The sequence below is a fragment of the Neofelis nebulosa genome, chromosome 15 (genome assembly GCF_028018385.1).
Source record: "Neofelis nebulosa isolate mNeoNeb1 chromosome 15, mNeoNeb1.pri, whole genome shotgun sequence".
NCBI classification, from domain to species: Eukaryota; Metazoa; Chordata; class Mammalia; order Carnivora; family Felidae; genus Neofelis; species Neofelis nebulosa.
This window is the reverse complement of record NC_080796.1, coordinates 61,761,632-61,783,279: the sequence shown is the minus strand read 5'-3', so window position 1 is coordinate 61,783,279 and position 21,648 is coordinate 61,761,632. Positions and strand designations below refer to the sequence as shown.

The 21,648-nt window shown below is 36.5% G+C and overlaps 1 protein-coding gene across 6 annotated transcripts in view; it reads right to left on the bottom strand.

Moving 5' to 3' along the window:
- SPATA17 (spermatogenesis associated 17) overlaps positions 1 to 21,648 on the bottom strand; it is a 223,884-nt gene that overhangs the window by 102,405 nt on the left and 99,831 nt on the right. For all 6 annotated transcript variants that reach the window (XR_009254330.1, XM_058701374.1, XM_058701373.1 and 3 more), the window contains 2 exons: positions 20,940 to 21,143; positions 14,051 to 14,199 (listed from right to left, as the gene is read on the bottom strand). Coding sequence is in view for 5 of the 6 variants with exons in the window: in XM_058701374.1 (XP_058557357.1) it covers positions 14,051 to 14,199; positions 20,940 to 21,143 (353 nt within the window). In the remaining variant the exon portion in view is untranslated. The remainder of the gene's footprint in view (positions 1 to 14,050; positions 14,200 to 20,939; positions 21,144 to 21,648) is intronic.

The window sequence follows — 21,648 nt, the reverse complement described above, 5'->3', positions numbered from 1 at the left end:
CCTTTCAAAATATGAACACTCACTGACAATGTACCTGGTCAGCCAAGAGTTCTGATGGAGATGTACAAGATGGAGGTTGTTTTCACGCTTGCTAGCACAGCATCCGTTCTGCAGCCCATGGATTGAGGAGTAATTTTGCCTCTCAAGTCTTACGATTTAAGAAATACATTTCATAAGCCATAGTTGCAATAGATAGTGATTCCTTTGGTGGATGTGGGAAAAGTAAACTGAAAATCTTCTGGAAAGGATTCACATTCTAGATGCCATTAGGAACATGCATGATTCAAGCGAAGAGGTCAAAATATCAACATTAGTAGGAATTTAGGAGACGTCAGTTCCAATCTTCACGTATGAGTCTGCAGGATTCAAGATTTCAACAAAGGAAGTATGTGCAGATGTGGCAGAAATGGCAAGACAACTAGAAATACAAGAGGACCCTGAAGATTTGATTGAATCACACTTGGACGGAGGAGGGGCTGCTTCTTCCGGGTGAGCAAAGAAAGTGGTTTCTTGAGGTGGGATCTACTCCTGGGGAAGAGGCTGTGAAGATTGTGGAAATGGCAACAAAGGCGTGAGAATATCACCTATTTAGTGGATAAAGCAGAGGTTTGAGAGGATTAACTCCAATTCCACAAGAAGTTATACTGTAGGTAAAATGCTATCAAAGAGCAATGCACGCTCCAGAGAAATCATTAGTGAAAGGCAGAGGTAATCGATATGGCAAATTTCACTTTTGTATTAAGAAAACTGCCACAGTCATCCCAAACTTCAGCAACCGCCCTGATCAGTCAGCAGCCATCAACCCTGAGGCAGGACCCTCTATCAGCAAAAAGATTACACCTTGCTGAAAGTTCAGATGATGGTTAGTCTGTTTTAGTAATAATTAATTAATTAATTAATTAACCCATTTATTTTTTGGAAAAGAATGTTTTATCAATTATCCTTATATGTTTCCATTTCTAGAGTCCGTAGAATTTTGTTTTGTTTTGTTTCGTTTCAAATTTTTGTTTAAATTCTAGTTAACATTTAGCATAATATTGGTTTCAGGAGTAGAGTTTAGTGATTCATCACTTACATATAGCAATAAAGTATTTTTAAATTAAAGTATGCACATTTTCAGACATAATGCTGCTGCATACACTTAATAGCATACTTACAATGTAAACATAACTTTCATATGCAATGGGAAGCCAAAAAATCAATTTGACTTGCATTATTGTGATATTCACTTTGTTCCTTGGTCTGGAACCAAACGTGCAATATTTCTGAGGTACGCCTGTATTTTTTTCTCAGTCACGTAAGGACATCACCGACTAGCCAGTCCATTCAGCCAGAAGTCATCACGTCAAGGCACTAAAGGACTCCTTGCTTGGCACTCCTCAATCCGAAGAAATCTTTGCTTATGGCCTTACTCCCATAAAACACTGTAGTTGATATGATGTAACATACCTTCCCCAAGATCACGACTGTGGTTTATTTATACGTTAACTTAACGTATCTATTACTTTAACACATATTTATTATTTATTGTGTTCAATGTTATGACTTCTGTGGGCTAGTTTGTTTATATATACTGAGCAAAACAGATTCTCTTTCAGCAATTTGAACTGAAAAGAAGGAATTAAGTGTAGGTTCTAGAGCTGGAAGGTTATATTGAATCAGGCCTGGAATGGCCATGATAAATAAATGCAAGCTGAAGATTTATGGGAAAGAAACTCCTAGCAGATGAAGGTAGTCAGCAGACAGCAGATGAGAGGCACAAATGCAGAGAAAAGCAGAGTTGCCCCCAGAGTGAGCAATCATGCCCCTGCAGCCTCAAGGTCACCTTGGTCCAGTTTTTCTTTGGTTCCTCATATTTCTACAAGACTCCCTGCTGGATCTTTCCAAACGTAACTTTTAACGTAACTTTCTCAGTTACCTTGAGTGCATTTCTGTCCTTTGCAGCGAAGAAAGCTCTAAGACAGTGACTCTAAACATATCTGTGCCCCTGACCATGCCATCTACACCCTATCAGGCTGGCCCCTAAAACTGGTTTAGGGTTTGTAGGATTCTGCCTACAGCTATCTGTCAACCTCTCTCTGCCCCTCCACTGCCAATGTCCTCTTCATCTCGGAATCGGACTGTGGTAACAGTCCTCTCACTGGTCTTTGTCACCAGTGACTCTCATTTCTTAACCATGGACAGAGCTAGTAGGGTGCCGTTTTTAATCTGTCTGACCCCTTCACTCCAGTGACTAAAACTGTGATGGTTTCATACTGTCTTTTATATGGTGAAGTCCAAATACTTTACATTGGTTCACATGGCCCTGCACACTTGGGCTCCAACCACACTTTCCATCTCATCTCTGCCACGTTGCACGAGGCACCCAAGCCGCGAGCTGAGCTCCACAAGACACCTCAGAAGGCACACTGAAACCCCATGAAACCCCATGAACTATGTACTGTTTAGCACAGAGATGGCTTTATCCGGGCCACCTCCTTTTGTCACCCTCCTTGTTCTGTCTGGCAAAATTCTGTTCAGGCTTCAAGTTCCTTCTGACCCCAACACACCTTTTTTTCTTAATTAATTAATTTATTTTTGAGGGAAAGAGAGAAAGAGAGAAAAAGAGAGAGAAAGAGAGAAGGGCAGAGAGAGAGGAGAAAGAGAATCCCAAACAGACTCCATACGGCCAGCGTGGAGCCAGATGTGGGGCTCGAACCCACAAACTGTGAGATCATGACCTGAGCTGAAACCAAGAGTGGGGGGCTCAACCGACTGAGCCACTCAGGTGCTCCCAACACACTTTTGAACCCTAAAGTGAAACAGGAAAATTTTGGATGTATACACGCCACACCAATATAAGAATGCTGACTATGGCACAAAACGATTATTCTTCTCTCAAAAAAGAAATTCCATATACCTCATAAAGTACCTAAAGTCAATTGGCAAAACTTTATCTAGCATATGTCAGGCATTGTCTTAGGAAGAGTACATAGAGTATGACAATACCTAACGAAAAAGACCGCAAGTGTCTTTTTATGACTTGCTCAATTACATACACCAAGGCGTATGTAATATTCTCAGGATATCAATAAAAGTATTCCAAATTATCCCATTATGTTGATGTTGTAAATCTTAAACTTCTTTGATGTTAAATGTCTGTTAAGAACACAATCCAAGTGTTCTGTGGTTATTTATTAAAAAAAAATCATTTTTTTTCCCATGGAAAGTAATTTATTTAAAAAATCATTTTTTCCATGGAAAGAGTGAACAAAACAAAAGCACAGTTCTCACTGTACAGCCAAAGTAATAAAGGGCCCTTTTGTAGACAAATTCTAGAACTTTGTAATTATACATAGGCTTATTATCTGTATCTCCAGTATTATAAAGTACCAGAACTTCATTAGAAAAATTAAGCTGGAAAAATGAAGGCAGCACTTTGTAAATTTCCACTGGAAATGAGCTGGGAGAGGCAGAGGAATACTGGATCAAAAGAGGGTAATCATGCTTAACTGTGCCCTAGAGCACCCGCATGTTTAATACGATTTGCACAGTAACTACCTCTCCTATTACTGCTTGTTTGGAGTATTCTGTGTTAATGGGGTTAGCTAATTTAGTATTTTAACTTAAAAAGGCTCTGCTGATTAATAAATGTTGCACACTGTGCTAGTAATTAAAATAAATGGAAGAGTTACAAATAAAAGTTGAATTGTTAAGAAAACATTGTCTGAAAATATATGATAATCCCTATTTATCATAATACAATAACAGTTCAGAAAATATGGAAATTGTAAAGGCCTAAAGTGTTTGAAAATCCCAAGGGTCAAAAAACTTTTGAGATGTGTTAAATTTTCTTATCACTATTCTTTAGTGATAAACATAACCAGATCTCATCTAGATGTACATTTTTGTAAATGTCCTTTAAAAAAAAAAAAAACTGTTTAGATCTAGTTTCTTAACCTTTCCTATAACATTTTTCCAGTGGTAACGGTCTACGAAATGATACTGATACTTAATTAGAAAAGCATATTTAAAAGGTTTAATAATGAGTAAATCTATTCACCAAGGCTTCTGTCTAAGCCAGGGTGCACATTTGAGAAAATGACGGCAGACACACAAGATTCATAGTTGCTGAACACTTGTTACCAGTGCCAGCAAATGGCCGAGCTCAAGAAATGGAGCTGCTATGCTTTGCTACTAAATGTATGTAGGATGCCTCTCATTTCACCTAATCTGATAACAAAGGGTGACAGAACGTGCCATCCCAGAACATGCCACTTTGCCAAAGGATTATTTTGAGCTAAAGGCACTTGAAAAGATAGGCACAAGAAAAGTGATCTGAACTCTCCATTTTTTTTTTGAACTCTCCTTTTATTCCCTAAAATCGGGAACTAACACACCCCTATGACAGCTGGCTTTCCTAAACCAGGAGGAAAGACGTTCTTATCACCAGAGATGAGGAGTTGAGGCCAATGGAATTTTGTACAAATTTTGTTATTTAACTTTTCTCTTCCTTCGCTCTCCCCACACGTTTTATTTTTCCACAATTGCTTCTCATTGTTCACGCTCATATATAAGCACTTAGGGTTTGCCACTTTTTTGGGGTATTCATTTCCTTATGTGGCTCCTGTGTCATGTAATCCTTACATTAAACAAGTGCGTGTGCTTTTCTCCTGTTAATGTGTTGTAGGTCAATTTAATTTTTAGGCCCAGCTGAGGACCCTAAGGGGTTAGAGTGAAAGTTTTTCCTCCCCTACAATAACTATCAGAAAATTAACACCTTTTATTTTTCAAAAAGATGTAGACAGCTATTAAGCTGTCTGTATTTAGGTTCTTATGAAAGCCTATACAGCTTTAAAATAAAATATAATTTATACTGTGATTCAATTATTAACTTCTCCTCATAGGGAGGCTCAAGCCACAATCATATTTTTTTTTAATCCTTTAAATGACCATGCCTTAAACCTGCAGAAGAATCTCCAGTCCTTAGAAATCCAAGGATTTCCCTCAAGTTTAGCTCAGGTTTATAAACACCAAAGGCTGATCTAACAAGATAGCTCTTAGCTTTATTTATTTTTTTAATTTAATTTAAGAGAGACAGAGAGAGAGAGAGAGAGAGAGAGAAAGCGAGTGGGGGAGAGGGGCAGAGGAAGGCAGAGAGACAATCTTAAAGCAGACTCCACGCTCAGTGCGGAGCCAGATGATCATGACCTGAGCCACCATCAAAATCCTGATGCTGCAATGACTGAGGCACCCGGACGCCCCCAAGGTAGTGCTTTCATTTGAAGAACAAGGTACATCAGTTTTCTATTGCTTCTATAAGTCACCACAAACTTACTGGCTTAAAGAGTACAAAATGTCAGCAGCCTGAAACGGGTCTCACTGGGCTAAGATCAAGGTGCCGGCAGAACTGCATTCCTTCTGGAGATTCTAGGGGGAAAGTCACTTCTCTCCCTTTCCCGGCTTCTGGAGGCTGCCAGTATTCCTTGGTTGTGGCCGCGTCCATGAGATGCAAAGGCAGCAAAGATAAGTTGTCCTTCTCATATCACACAACTCTGACCTATGTAGTAAAATCTTTCTGCCTCCCTCTTCCACTTTTAAGGACCCTTGTGATTATATTGGGCCCCCTCAGATAATTTGGGATAACCCCCCATCCTTAAAACCTTAATCATGTCGGTAAAGTCCTCTACATCATAGAAGGTAACGTATTCACAGCTTCCTGAGATTAGGTTGGGACTCCCACAGACTCTGTCGGGAGCCATCATTTTGCCTCCCAGAACACAGACTGGCACCGACTTCTATTACATGTCTTAAATCCACTCCCATTGGGTCCAGTTACAGTCTGCACAATTATACTCTCTGTATTAAACCAGAATGCTTAGAATTAACAGAAGGTATTAACATATAGGACCTTAGCACCTCTCATAAGACTTTAAGTGAAGCCCCTGTCAGCCTGTACCACCTGACATGATGGCCCATTCCATCCCATCTCCGCCATGTTGGTGCATATGTTAAGCATTTACTTGGATAGCTCTTTGATGGCAGCTCTTTGATACTTCTTCCACCTCTTAATAACAATGACTCCTTTCTCCACTTCATCGGGGCAACTGGCATGGTCCTATTTTACATCTAAAAATGTTCTTTGAAATGCTCTCTGAAAAACTCTAAAACGAGTATGTGTTGCTGTCTCCATTTTTCAAAAAGTAAAAATAACAATTCTTTTAAATGTTTTTAAGTGAATATCAGATTGAGTAAATCATGGGAGTTAGAAAATTCCTTAACGGAAGCGGAAGAGAACATGGGATATACAGAGGAATGGAAGCTGCTCAGAAGCCCTGAGACACAGAGTTCCTCGTGAAGTGTGGCAGATTGGCTAGAGAAGCAAGCCTAGATCCCATCCTGAAGGGCCTTGTGTCTTGTGATGAAGAGTTAAGATTTATCATGGAGTTGATAAAAAGCCATTAAAAAGGATTTTGGCTGAATGACAGCTTGCTTAAATGTCTCTAGTATTGTGGTAAATGGGAATATGAACAAGGAAGATAATTTTCCTCAAGAAAAAGTGTGAAACTGGAATGAGTTTCTTTGGGGAAAAGAAGAAACAGATAAAGTTCTCAAATGTTTACAAAACCCCCTTTGTAGTCTGTACTCAGTGCGTACAATACTATTGTCCCACTTTCTATGCTTATTTTAAAGAACAAAAAAGAATGCGACATTATTTGGAAAACAGGACTGTTGCAGATATAATAAGATGAGATCCTAACGGAATAAGATAGGCCCCTAAGATAGATAGGACCCTCTGCATTACAAAATTATGCATCTCTGTGGTAAGGAATACTTTTTTCCTAATTTCGATCACAGAATTATTATCTATAAATATATAAAACCTAAATTTCTAACATTTCTTTTGCCTCACAATACACAATATACAATTATGTTATGCAGTATATAAAAACCAAAATGGTTTCAGAAGAAGCTACAAAATATCACTACTTTAATTCTCAAAAAAAAAAAAAAAAAAGGAATTACCCATTGGCTAGTTGCTACGACCAGTTGCTTAGCCCCATGGCTAAAAACATGATAGCTTTAAATCTCTAAGTAATTTCTTTAGCATTCCCAATCGGGTGTGTTTCTGATTGGTTGATAATCCTGGAAGCACCTTTCAATCTGAAAGCTTCAGGATAAGGGGTTACCAGCATGATATATAGCACAGATGTTGAAGGTATTGACAAGTATCCATGGAGAGTGTAAGTGGACCACCTTTCTTTGGGGATGATGTTGACATCTGTTCTTCCAGGCTTATCAAGGGAAATTCTATGGAAGGATACTTCAGTATCTTTTGATAGACGGTGATTTGCATATGAATACCAAGGTGGCCAATTATTTGAACAGCTAATCTTGTTATTTCATAAACCTATGCATCATTGAAAACAAAAATAATTCTGCATAATAGAACTCTTCCGATATACATCACTAAATCGCAGATTTTGCTTGACTAAGTCTGAGTAGCATTAATCTTCTATAATTTCTTTGGTAAAACAAATATACCTTCTCCAAACCAAATGGAAATCGTTTTTTTATTGTTTTCTTATTCATCATATGTTGGGTGTCTGTCAATTCTTGAAAGAAGCTGTGGAATACTCTATAGCTAATTATTTCACATCAAGTAATTGCTATAAAATATATATATATATATATATATATATATATATATATATATATATAAATAACTTGAGATGCCTGCCAATTTTATCTTTCATCTGAATTTGTGGGAAATTTTCATTTTTAAAGAGATTCTCCAGAAATGTATGATTAAAATAAAGCATGTTATATATCCCACCTGACAGATAAAATGATCCAAAATCCACTGTGTGGGATGAGAGGTAATTCTAGTTTCTGTACTTAACAAAGCATGCTTTGTAATGTATTTTGGAACTATTATTAGATAAATTATTATTATGTAACATTTATAATATGATTAGCTCATACTATATATCATGTAAAAACAATAGTTCATATATTGTTGACTATTATACAATGATTTGTAGTAATATTTTATATTATAATTATTATATAATTATAGTTTTTGTTAGAATATAATAATCTTATTATTAGAATATGTATATTACTAAAGAATTATTATAAGATACAATACAAAGATAATTACAGGATATATTATAGGATAATAATAATAATTTTTTAAAAACCATTCTACATTTTAAATAGTCTGTTTACAAATTATATACAACTATTTTGATGACAAAAATGCCTTAAGAGAGAGGAAGTGCTTTGGAGAAAGATGTATGAATTGAGACCCAAATCAGTGAGACTAGTAAAATAATTTTAAGTTGCATATGCTATTATGCATATGCATATCTTATCTTCCTTCCTTATCTTCTTCAGTTATCTTCCTCAGTAGTAAAGACTCTAACCTCCTTCACTGCATCTGATTTAGTTATTTAGTTATTTATTATTATTTTTTAATATAATTGTCAAGTTAGCTAACATGCAGTATATACAGTGTGCTCTTGGCTTTGGAAGTAGATTCCCATGATTCATCACTTACATACAACACCACTGCTCATCCCAACAAGTGCCCCCCTCAATGCCCATCACCGACTTTCCCCTCTCCCTCGCCCCTCCCCCCCATCAACCCTCAGTTTGTTCTCTGTATTTTAAGAGTCTCTTATGGTTTGCCTCCCTCCCTGAAACTATTTTTTTTTCTTCTTCCCTTCCCCCATATTAAGTTTCTCAAACTCCACATATGAGTGAAAACATGTATCTGTCTTTCTCTGCCTGACTTATTTCTTTGCCTGACTTAGCATAATACCCTCCAGTTCCATCTACATTGTTGCAAATGGCAAGATTACATTCTTTCTCATTGCCAAATAGTATTCCATTGTATATATAAGCCACATCTTCTTTATCCATTCATCAGTTGATGGAAATTTGGGCACTTTCTATAATTTGGCTATTGTTGGTAGCACTGCTATAATCATTGGGGTACATGTGCCTCTATGAATCAGCAGTCCTGTATTCTTAGGATAAATCCTTAGTAGTGCTATTGTTCAGTCATAGGGTAATTCTATTTTTAATTTTTTGAGGAATCTCCACACTGTTTTCCAGAGTGGTTGCACCAGTTTGCATTCTCACCAACAGTGTAAGATGTTTCTCCACATCCTCACCAACATCTGTTGTTTCCTGACTTGTTAATTTTGGCTACTATGACTGGTGTGAGGTGGTATCTCAATGTGGTTTTGATTTGTGTTTCCCTGATGATGAGTGATGTTGAGCATCTTTTTTCATGTGTCTGTTGGCCATCTGGATGTCTTCTTTGGAAAAGTGTCTTTTCATGTCTTCTGGCCATTTCTTCCCTGGATTATTTGTTTTTCGAGTGTTGAGTTTGGTAAATTCTTCATAGATTTTGGATACTAACTAACACATTATCCGATATGTCATTTGCAAACATCTTTTCCCATTCCATCGGTTGCCTTTTAGTTTTGTTGATTGTTTCATCTATGCAGAAGCTTTTTATCTTGATGAGATCCTAATAGCTCAGTTTTGTTTTTTTATTTCCCTTGCCCTCAGAGATGTGTTGAGTAAGAAGTTGATGCAGCTGAGGTCAAAGAGGTTGTTGCCTGCTTTCTCCTCTAGGGTTTTGATGGTTTCCTGTCTCACATTTAAGTCTTTCATCCATTCTGAGTTTACTTTTGCGTATGGTGTAAGAAAGTGGTCCACTTTCATTCTTCTGCATGTTACTGTCCAGGTCACCCAGCACCATTTGCTAAAGAGCCTGTCTTTTTTCCATCAGATACTCTTTTCTGCTTTGTCAAAAATTAGTTGGCCATACATTTGTGGGTCCCACTTTGGGTTCTCTATTCTATTCCATTGGTCTATGTGTCTGTTTTTGTGCCAATACCACACTATCTTGATGATTATAGCTTTGTAGTAGAGGCTAAAGCCCAGGATTGTGATGGTCCCCCACTTTGGTTTTCTTTTTCAACATTACTTTGGCTATGCAGGGTCTTTTATGGTTCCATACAAATTTTAGGATTGTTTGTTCTAGCTCTGAGAAGAATGCTGGTGCAATTTTGATTGGGATTGCATTGAATGTATAGATTGCTTTGATATTGTAAGAATATTTGTTCTTCCAATCCATGAGCATAGAATGTTTTTCCATGTCTTTGTGACTTCTTCAATTTCTTTCATAAATTTTCTATAGTTTCAGCACACAGATCTTTTACATGTTTGCTTAGGTTTATTCCTAGGTATTTTATGGTTCTTGGTGCAATTGCAAATGGGAATGATTTCTTGATTTCTCTTTCTGTTGCTTCATTGTTGGTGTATAGAAATACAAACGATTTCTGTACATTGATTTTGTATCGTGCAACTTTGCTGAATTCATGTATCAGTTCTAGCAGCTTTTTGGTGGAGTCTTTGGGTTTTCCATGTAGAGTATCATGTCATCTGTGAAAAGAGACATTTTGACTTATTTGCCAATTTGGATGCCTTTTATTTCATTTTGTTGTCTGATGGCTGAGGCTAGGATTTCCTACAATGTTAACACGACGTTAAACAACAGTGGTGAAGGCGGACATCCCTGTCATGTTCCTGATCTTGGGGAAAGCTCTCAGTTTTTCCTCATTGAGGAGGATATTAGCTGTGGGCTTTTCATATGTGGCTTTTGTGATGTTAAGGTATTTTCCTCCTATCCTGACTTTCTTGAGGGTTTTTATTATGAAAGGATGTTATATTTTGTCAAATGTTTTTTTTTTTCTGCATCTATTGACAGGATTATATGGTTTTTATCCTTTCTTCTATTAATGTGATGTATCACATTGCTTGATTTGTGAATACTGAACCAGCCCTGCAGCCCAGGAATGAATCCTACTTGATCACGGTGAATAATTCTTTTAGTATACTGTTGAATTCAATTTGCTAGTATCTTGTTGAGAATTCTTGCATCCATATTCATCATGGATATTGGCCTGTAATTCTCCTTTTTAGTGGGGTCTTTTTCTGGTTTGGGAATCAAGGTAATGCTGGCTTCATAGGATGCATCCAGAAGCTTTCCTTCCATTTCTAATTTTTGGAACAGCTTGAGTAGAATAGATATTAACTCTGCTTTGAATGTCTGGTAGAATTCCCCTGGGAAGCCATCTGGCCCAGGACTCTTATTTGTTTAGAGATTTTTGATAACTGATTCAATTTCTTCACTGGTTATGGGTCTGTTCAAATTTTCTATTTCTTCCCGTTTGAGTTTTGGTAGTATGTGGGTGTCTAGGGAATTGTCCAATTCTTCCAGGTTGTCCAGGTTGTTGACATATAATTGTTCATAGTATTCTCTAATAATTGTTTGTATTTCTGTGGTGTTGGTTGTGATCTCTCCTCTTTCATTCGTGATTTTATTTATTTAGGTTCTCTCTCTTTTCTTTTTGAGAAGTCTGGATGGGGGTTATCAATTTTGTTTATGTTTTCAAAAACACCAGGTCTTAGATTCATTCATCTGTTCTACTGTTTTTTGTTTTTTTTTTTAATTCTATATTGTTTATTTCTGCTCTACTTTATTGTTTCTCTTCTTCTGCCGGCTTTGGGGTTTCTTGGCTGCTGTGCTTCCAGTTTCTTCAGGGGTGAGGTTAGGTTTTGTATTTTGGATTTTTCTTGTTTCTTGAGATAGGCCTGGATTGCAATGTATTTTCAATATTTTCACTTTCATTTGTTTCCATATATTTTTTAAATTTCCTCTTTAATTGCCTGGTTGATCCATTCATCGTTTAGTAGGATGTTCTTTAACCCCCATGCTTCTGGAGGCTTTCCAAATTTTTTGTTGTAGTTGATTTCAAGTTTCAAAGCATTGTGATCTGAAAATATGCATGGTGTCATCTCAGTTCTTTTATATTTATTGAGGGCTGTTTTGTAACCCAGTATGTGATCTATCTTGGAGAATGTTCCATGTGCACTTGAGAAGAATGTGTATTCTGCTGATTTTGGATGAAAAGTTCTGAATATATCTCTCAACTCCATCTGGTCCAGTGTATCATTCAAGGCCATTATTTCTTTATTCATTTTCTACCTAGATGATCTGTTCATTGTTGTAAGTGGAGTATTAAAGCCCCTTGTAATTTCTGTATTCTTATCAGTAAGATTGTTTATGTTTGTGATTAATTGATTTATACAGTTGGGTGCTTTCAAGTTGGGGGCATAAACATTTATAATTGTTAGCTCTTCTTGATGGATAGACCCTATAACTATGATAATAATGCCCTTCTGTATCTCTTGTTATAGTCTTTAGTTTAAAATCTAGCTTGTCTGATATAGGTATGGCTACTCCAGCTTTCTTTTGACTTCTGGTAGCATGATAGATGGAACTCTATCCCCTCACTTTCAAAATGAAAGTGTCCTCAGGACTAAAATGGGTCTCTTGTAGACAGCATATAGATGGATCTTGGTTTTTTATCCATTCTGATACCCTATGTCTTTGGATTAGGACATTTAGTCCATTTACATTCAGAGTTATTATTGAAAGATATGGGTTTAGTGTCATTGAGTTATCTGTAGGTTTCATGCTTGTGGAGTGTCTCTGGTCCTTTGTAGTCTTTGTAGCATTCCACTCACAGACCCCCCCCCTCCCCCCCCCCCCCCCCCCCCCCCGCCTTAGGATCTCTTGCAGGGCTGGTTTAGTGGCCATGAACTCCTTCAGTTTTTGTTTGCCTGGGAAAGTCTTTACCTCTCCTCCTACTCTGAATGACAGCCTTGCTGGATAAAGGATTCTTGGTTGCATATTTTTCTTATTCAGCACGTTGAATATTTCCTGCCAATCCCTTCTGGCCTGCCAAGTTTCAGTGGACAGGTCTGCCTCTACCCTTATGTGTCTACCCTTGTAGGTTAAGGCCCATTTGTCCCTAGCTGCTTTCAGAATTCTCTCCTTATCTTTGTATTTTACCAGTTTCACCATGATACAACATGGTGAAGACCTATTCTTGTTGAACCTGAAGGGAGTTCTGCGCCTCCTGGATTTGGATGTCTGCTTCCTTCCCCAGATCAGGAAAGTTCTCAGGTATATTTTGTTCAAATAAACCTTCTCCCTCTTTCTCTCTCTTCTTCTTCTTCTCTGGAAGTCCTATGATATGGATATTATTACATTTCATTGAATCACTTAGTTCTCTAATTCTCCCCTTGTGGTCTAGTATTTTCTTACCTCTCTTTTTCTCAGCTTCATCATTTTCCATAATTTAATCTTCTGTTTCACTTGTTCTCCCCTCTGCTTCCTCCATCTTGCTGTCACTGCATCTAGTTTATTTTTCACCTCATTTATAGTATTTCTTAATTCATCATGACTATTTCTCAGTTCCTTGATCGCTGCAGCAATAGAATCTCTGCTGTCTTCTATGCTTTTTTCAAGCCCAGCTACTAATCTTATGACTGTTATTCTAAATTCTTGATCAGATATATCTGTTTTGAGTAATTTTCTAGCTTTCATTTCTTCCTGGAATTTGAGAAGTCTTCCATTTTGTCATTTTGGCTAGTTTTCTGTACTTAACATGTTTTAATATCTTGTTATGTGTCCTGCAACTGCAAGCACTACTATATTAAAAAGGGGTCAAACATTGTCCAAGGCCTGGCTCTTCAGGAGGTGTTTTTGGAGTCTGTTGTACACTGCACCTGATTTATGAAAACTACAATGTATATCAGCATTTCCAAATTAAATTTAGTCCACATTAAGAAAAATGTTTTTGTTCTGTTGGATCTTATTTTGGAAGCATCATAAATACATAGGCTTTCACTAGATAATTAAGGTAATTATTTTCACAGATGTATGGACAGTAGTCACTTATCCCCTTGGAATGCCATTAATTCACACACACATGAATAAATATGTATTCATATATATACACATTTATATATATTTACATATATAAATATATAAAACATTTGCATGTTGCTTCTGAATGGGTCAAGGGTAGCTTTACCTTCTTTCACCAAAAAAAGATTCTCTACAATCAGGAAATAAAAAATGTTGGATCCCTTAAGGCACCCAACATGGTACAGCTATGTTTTTAAACTAAGAACTCACCTATTGTCATTTATATTTCGCATCCACTCCTGTTTTCTGAGTTCTTCTCTGGCCATCTTTAACTCATTGATTGGTTCTGCCATCCACAATGTTGGCTCCAAAGGCTTGTAGCGCTGTTCCAGTACTTCGGTGATATCACGGAAAGGTCCCTGACAAGAAAGAATGAGGAAATACTCTACTATGGAAGATTCGTTGTTATATTTTTGATGACTAAAGGTGCTGAATATTTACAAAGTATAGTAAGTTTACCAAATTATTTTTAAATAACAAGCTATTCTTCTCTGAATTAGAAAATACATAAGAGGGGCACCTGGGTGGCTCAGCTCAGGTCATGATCTCACAGTTTGTGAGCCCCACATGGGGCACCACACTGTTAGCACTTGGGATTCTCAATCTCTCTCTCTCTCTCTCTCTCTCTCTCTCTCAAAATAAATAAATAAGCTTAAAAAAGTACATGATAATATCACATCTTCAAGAAATGTTCACACAAGTAGTAAATATTTTGATAAATTTTTAAATTTTAAATTTGATAAATATTTTGATAAATATTTTGATTTGATAAGTACAAGTAGTAAAATATTTGATATTAGCCAGAATTTCCCTATTTACATCAAAAGACTTTTCATGGTAAAACTCTTAAATTTGTAGTTATAAGTTACTTTGTTTTCTAATTAAAAAAAATGTTTCTTCTGGTATAATTTTTTAAAAAAATTCTCTCCCTTTTTGAGCAAGTAAAAGTATCAGGAAAAATTCTGAGCATTGCTTTTGAAAAGCTCTCTTATAAACAGAAATAGCATAGCAAGTGTTTTTTTATTAAGATAAAACTTTGAAGTTAATGCCACAACTTATGCTTAATTGGTGATCCTCCAAAACACAGAGGGGCCATAATTGTAATTAATTTAAGTGTTCTTTATTTAAAATTCTAAATTCTATTGCATAATAGCTCTGATACAATGGCAACTATTTAATGGTACAAATACATAGGAGAGGAAAGTCCATAAGCTGCAATAGTGAAAACTGTTTTACAACATATCCTACCTTTAAATTAGTAGTTACTTACACTAATTACTAGAATCCACTGATTGTCTGATTAGTATCATATTAAGTACAATACAAATCAGAAGTGGCTCCAGATTCTGCTATGCCATTAATTATATACTGCTTTCTTTTTTCATCACTATCGTACAGGAGAGAAGTGATGTAAAATGGACAAAGATTCCTAATCATATTCCTTATCCTTAAAGATCGCTTCTTTAAATAGGTTATCACTAACAAGACACAGCTGGAGTTACTGCAAGCACTGAGTGAAGACTGTGGGGCTAATAAAAAGAAATGATTCACGCCTCATTTATGTTCACTTATGTTTTACATTAATAGAAACCAATAATAGGAACCAGTTACCATAAAAGTCATGGACCGTAAATAACACAAATGGCAAATAAGTATCATCTAGTACTTTTCACAGCTGGACAGGAGGATTGCTATATTTGAAAGTAGTTAATGGATTTTTATTGGAACTTGACTTTTTAAAGATACAGTAACATGATTCCAAGTTCACCATTAAGAAATCAAATGGGGATTTTTTTTTTCTCTTTACAGATTCTTAATGTTTTCCTTTGAGAAATTCTATGGTTTAAAAATTAATACTTGGTTGTGTTATCAGGGAAAATTATTTCTCTAGACCTTTTTCCCTCATATGTAAAATGGAATAATAACTCACAAAATCAATCTTACAATATATGAGATAATGTAAGTTAACACTCTTAGCATTGTACTCAGAACATACTAAACACTCAAAAATGATACTCCTGGCTTCATTTTCATTATTAGTTTCAAGAGAAGTTTGAAAAAGGTTTTGAACAATAGCAGTGTCATATATATATATATGAGGAAATGGGCAAGGCTAGTTCTTTGAAGGAACCGGCATTCACAAGGAGGAATGGTCTTCTATCCATTTGTAGACTTACTTGTTCTGGAGCTTACTTGTTCTGGAGACATATCCATTTGTAGACTTACTTGTTCTGGAGCTTACTGTTTCCAGAAAGACTAGGAAATGAAAAAGGAGGAGCCCTACTCAAGCAGCAAAATTTAAGACAAAAATAGACCCAGTCTCTCTTTGGGGCTTACTATAACCTTTGTGGCCCTAGTCCTCCTGTTAGCATGTCCACCTCTCTATGTCCCTCAGTGCCTGGTCCACAGATTTCTATCCTAAACAATCCATGTCTTGCCTCTGAGCTCAATAGAACTCCTCCCTGGTAAGCAAATGATATGTGCTGTCAAGCTTCTCCTATGCCAATGCTCTTTCAATTTGTGCCTTTTAGATCTCAAGTGATTACTTAACATTGATCATACCTGGAGTGACATGGGGTCGCAGATTTTGGACATAGCTTCAAACTTCAGATCTGCTCATTGTACCCCTTTCCAAATATTAATCCCTATAATGCCTAGACTCAACCTGAAATGTTAGTCTCCTTTGGCTCTTAGCTATAGTTTTCCAAAGTTTGATTTTATATGCCTCCAACCAAATCCTGATTATAAAGGTCAAATATATTTATGTTCTTCTGTGTTTTTAATAGCCCATGTTACTTTATAGTCATCTTGTATTTTTAAACTATTCTCAAAGCTTAAATAATAATGAAGTTATATTTCAAACTCCTAACATTTTCTCATACGTTTAAGAAATTTAGCTTACAAGTACAGACAGATCATCGGAGTACAAATATTATAATTTGGAGTAGAGCATAGATAATCTTAAATTTCCCTCATGATGTATGTAGCTTTATATTATTAGATAACATAAAGGAAATGTGGTTAAGTCTAATAAAACCACAACAGTAAACATCCCATTCTGTGAAAACAAGAATGGAAAGAAGGAAAAAAAGAAGACAAGGAATTGAGGAAAGGAGAAGCCAAAGGAAGCTGAGAGAGAAGCAGGTGGGATGAAAAGATGGGTTGAGGAAGAATGGGAAGGAAGGAAACACAAAAGAAGGAAAGAAAGGAAGAAAGATGAGATATAATGGTGTGGAGGGGAGGAAAGAAGACCAGGGATAGGAATAAGGAGATAGGAAAAGAAGGAAAGAGAAAAAGAACAAGGGTAGAGAGCAAAAGCAAAAAAAGGAAGAAAGAAGGGAGCAGAAAAGAAAATTAACAATGATCATTATTTTGTGGTATGCTAGATAAAGGTAATTTCTGAGTATGTGTATATAAGTATACACATGTGTATGATATACATCTGCATATGTATCCATATATTTACACATATAAAATCTTCCATATATATGTATATTCCATAAGTATATATACACATATATATTTTATATGAATGTATATATATTTTTCTATGTGTCTTCATATATATATACTATTGTGATATAGAAAGAAATATATATTGTATGGTCCTTGTCACTGATTCCTGGCATAGACTTCCTAAAATGCTTGGGATTTCCTGAGTGATGGGGTGCCTTTGTTATTCAAAACAAGATTACACCTGAGATTATGCTATTGAGATGATTTAGATCCCTAGCAGCCTCAAGATGAGACTGGTCACCAGAAAGAAGGTTGAAATTTCCAGCCCCATTTCGGATCTCCAGTGAAATCTAATGGAGTTCAAGATTGAGCTTTATAAAAACTCTTACACGGAGATTTGATGAGCTTCTTAGCTTGCACACACTATCTACGTGCTGGGAAAGTGGTGCACCCAACTCCGTGGGAACAGAAGCCTGTGCGCTCTGGATGCTTTCAGAGCTCACTCTATGTTCCTCTTCATCTGGCTGCTTACTTGTACCCTTTATAATAAAGAAGTAAATGTAAATAAAAGGTCTTCCTGAGTTCTTGAACCATTCTAGCAAATTATCAAACCTTAGGTTGGGGTCAGAGGACTGCTCAATTATAGCCAGTTCAGTAAAAAGTACGGAAGACCCAGAAATTGCAACTGGTATGTGAAGTGAAGAACATTTTTGTGGGGTCAAAAGCCCGTAAGCTGCGGAGTTTGCATGAACTCCTGGTAATTAGTGTCAGAACTGGCTTGAATGGATTGGATGCCAAATGGTATTCAGAGAACCAGAGAATTAGTTGTTGGTGTTGGAAAATACCTCAATCACACACATATATATTTCCCATATATATTTACACATTTATTATATTTATTTCCATATTTATTATATAAATATATATGCATACATCTTCCATACAAATATATATGACAGTTTTTACATGTATATTTTTATATAGAAAATGTATATTTTATTTATATAAAAATATACATGTAAAAATGGTTCACATATATCATATATATATATATATATATGTATATATATCTTCCATGTGCATTCCATAAATACTAAATACATATATGTATAAATAGAACGCTATGGGGGAAGCTATGTAAAGTAATAAGTGGTTGTATTGAGAAAAGCATATTAATAGAGATGCAGAGTGAATACAAACTTGTATAAAATAAGCCGTATTAAGAAGCATAGAAAAGCAAAGCAAAGTAGTGAAGTTAATATAAAATACCAGTATTATAAAACTCATATAAAATGATATTAAATGTGCATGGTTAACATTGTAAATATTATACAGCGTGGCAGTTTGGTATGGTAACCTCTAGAGTATTTCCAACTCAGAAACATTTATATACCTATATCTTATTAATACCATATAATTTTCACATTTCCTAAGAAGTTGTATTCAGAATTACCCTATGAATTCTGTGTACTCCCAATAGCAATTTCATTGAAGATAGCATAAAATATAGATTATATTTTATATATCTGACACCTTAGCAACCATTGAACACTTAATACACAAGCAATGATGATACTAGAACTATTTTCTTTATAGAATAACTAATACACTGAATTGCTCGTTCAGATGGTATCATGCAAAATTGTTACTTGTATCAACTGAAATAGTAATAGGCATAATTCAAATGGTAAAAATTCAGTTACGTATAAAATGCAATTTATATTTGTTTTCAAAACTATTTTAAATGTCTTTATTAGAATACTGGTATAACCTATATTTTGAAAAGAATCATGAAACCATACTCTGAAGGTATGTTCAAAATAAACTGAAATTTTTGCAATTATCTCTCCTTTGTCCTCTTGTTCAATTCCACTCTGTGTGTCACTCGATTTCAGAAAGAGGGAGAATTTTCAGCTTCTATGTTTTCTTAGATAAATTTTTTTTTTTTTTAATTTTTTTCAACGTTTTTTATTTATTTTTGGGACAGAGAGAGACAGAGCATGAACGGGGAAGGGGCAGAGAGAGAGGGAGACACAGAATCGGAAACAGGCTCCAGGCCCTGAGCCATCAGCCCAGAGCCTGACGCGGGGCTCGAACTCACGGACCGCGAGATCGTGACCTGGCTGAAGTCGGACGCTTAACCGACTGCGCCACCCAGGCGCCCCTCTTAGATAAATTTTTTTACAGCTCTTTCTGTAATATAGTATACCATCAGTTAATAGTATTTCCTTAGATAGTTTTAATGATCAGTTAGTAGCTTCAAGAGAGCAAAAAATAAAGGGAATAAAAAAAAAACCAGTTTCAGAAAATGAATACATAAGATATCAGAAATAAGGCTTGGATGAGGTTGGCTTATTGCAAGCTGAGGAAATGGGTGTGGGTGTGAAAAGCAGTCTCGAAGATGTCCTCCAATGATCCCACTTTGGGATTCAAGCCCTTGCGTGGACTAGACTTACTCACTCCTAAAAACAGAATATGGCAGAAGTAATGGGCTGTCACTTGCGGCATGAGGTCATAAAAAGGCTGAGGCTTCCATTTTGAGAATTCTCTGAATGACCTCTTACATTCCCTGAATCATTCTCTGAATGATTCTTAGATTCCCCTGAGGGAAGCCAGCTGCCAGTGAGGCAGTAGTGTAGACAGGCCAACGTGAGAGGGGACTGAGATATGAACATGACCAACGATATGAGTGACCTTGGAAGAGGATGTCCTCATCCTTCCCTTCTTCCCTACAGTTGAGTTTTCACATGAAATCACAGCCTTGGCTGGCACATTGACTGCCACTACGAGAGATCTTGAGTCAGAGGTACTCACCTGAGCTGTACCTGCCACACACCACAGTTTCTCAGAGAAACTGTGAGAGAAGACATGTTTGTTGGTTTAAGCCATCAGGTTTTGAACCCATTTATTATATAGCAAAAGATATGCAGAGGCAAGCCTATGTACTCGAACTACCAGGTACGAGTCCCGCAAGTCTGGCTGTGCAAATCGAAATCAACCCAATTCTAGGTTGATGCTACCTGGTGGCGGTCGTCTACTCCAGATTAAATATTGATGGGGATCATAGAATTGTTGCTTTCTGGGCCTTTCGGGATGGTGGCGATCATCACCCAACACATCCTACTCCACCCTTCACCCCTAGGAAGTCATTTGCCAATCCAGCTCTATACCCATCCACAGGGAAGATCTGTCTCTGCTTGAGTCCTGCATTGTTTTCGATCCTCTGTAATTCTCCAGCTTGCACTTTTTAAATTACTCAAACCTAAATTACGTTTAACATTGTATATAAAGATACGAATCATCACATGAGAAGTTAAAGGTGATAATACATCTTATTTTTTTAGCAACATGTTACAACAAGTACTGTTGCAACAATATTCTTACAGAAAAAGAGTAGATCCTAGCCAAAAATCCTATGTGCTAACTCTGTATCTGAAACCATAAAATTCAGTACTATAGAAATATTTGATTCCTTCCTTGGTATGTATTTGAAACACACTCTGTATTTATTAGCTATAGTTAAATCCCATAAAAAAACCATTTTTCTTTCTTGTCACAAAGACAAAAGAACACAACAATAACCCTTAAAAAAACGGCAAGAATACAATCATCGACAGAATTCTTAGACGGAAGTGATAAGTACCTGACACTGCTTCCTATCAATGGGTGGCAGAATTTCAGATTGAGGAAGGGAGCGGGCACTCGTACAAGCCAGCCAGTTGCTCATGTTGATGTCGCGCTTCTGCTTAACTTTAGGCCTTTGGCTTATTAAGGGCTTTGCCTTCTGTAACCGCAATTCCCATGGATCGGGATCTTTTCTGAATGGTGAATTGTATATACCTGGAATCTGAAAAAAAGAACATAATGTTGATGTTTATCTTCAATTTTCACATGACGTAAAAGTAAGATAAAATTGTATCATAAAAATTGTCATATGTTTAAGGGCTATTTTACAGTAGAACTCTAGTTCTTAACTAGAGGCTGACTTCAGATTCACCCAAGGAGATTGCAAGGTACTCATTTTATCTCTACTCCAGACTAACAATTTCAGAATCATTCATAGTTAAAGACTACGCATGTTAAAAACCACTGAGCTATAAAGTCGGTTGAGCACTGACTTTAGCTCAGATCATGATCTCATGGTTCATGAGTTCAAGCCCCCCCATCGGGCTTGCTGCTGTCGGCTCAGAGCCAATTTCAGATCCTCTGTCTCCCTTTTTCTCTGCCCCTCTCCCGTGCTCTCTCTCTCTCTCTCTCTCTCTCTCTCAAAAAGGAATAAACATTAAAACAACAAAAAACAGCAACGACACCACACTCAGCTATAGCTTCTATCTGGCACATATGGCGTATTT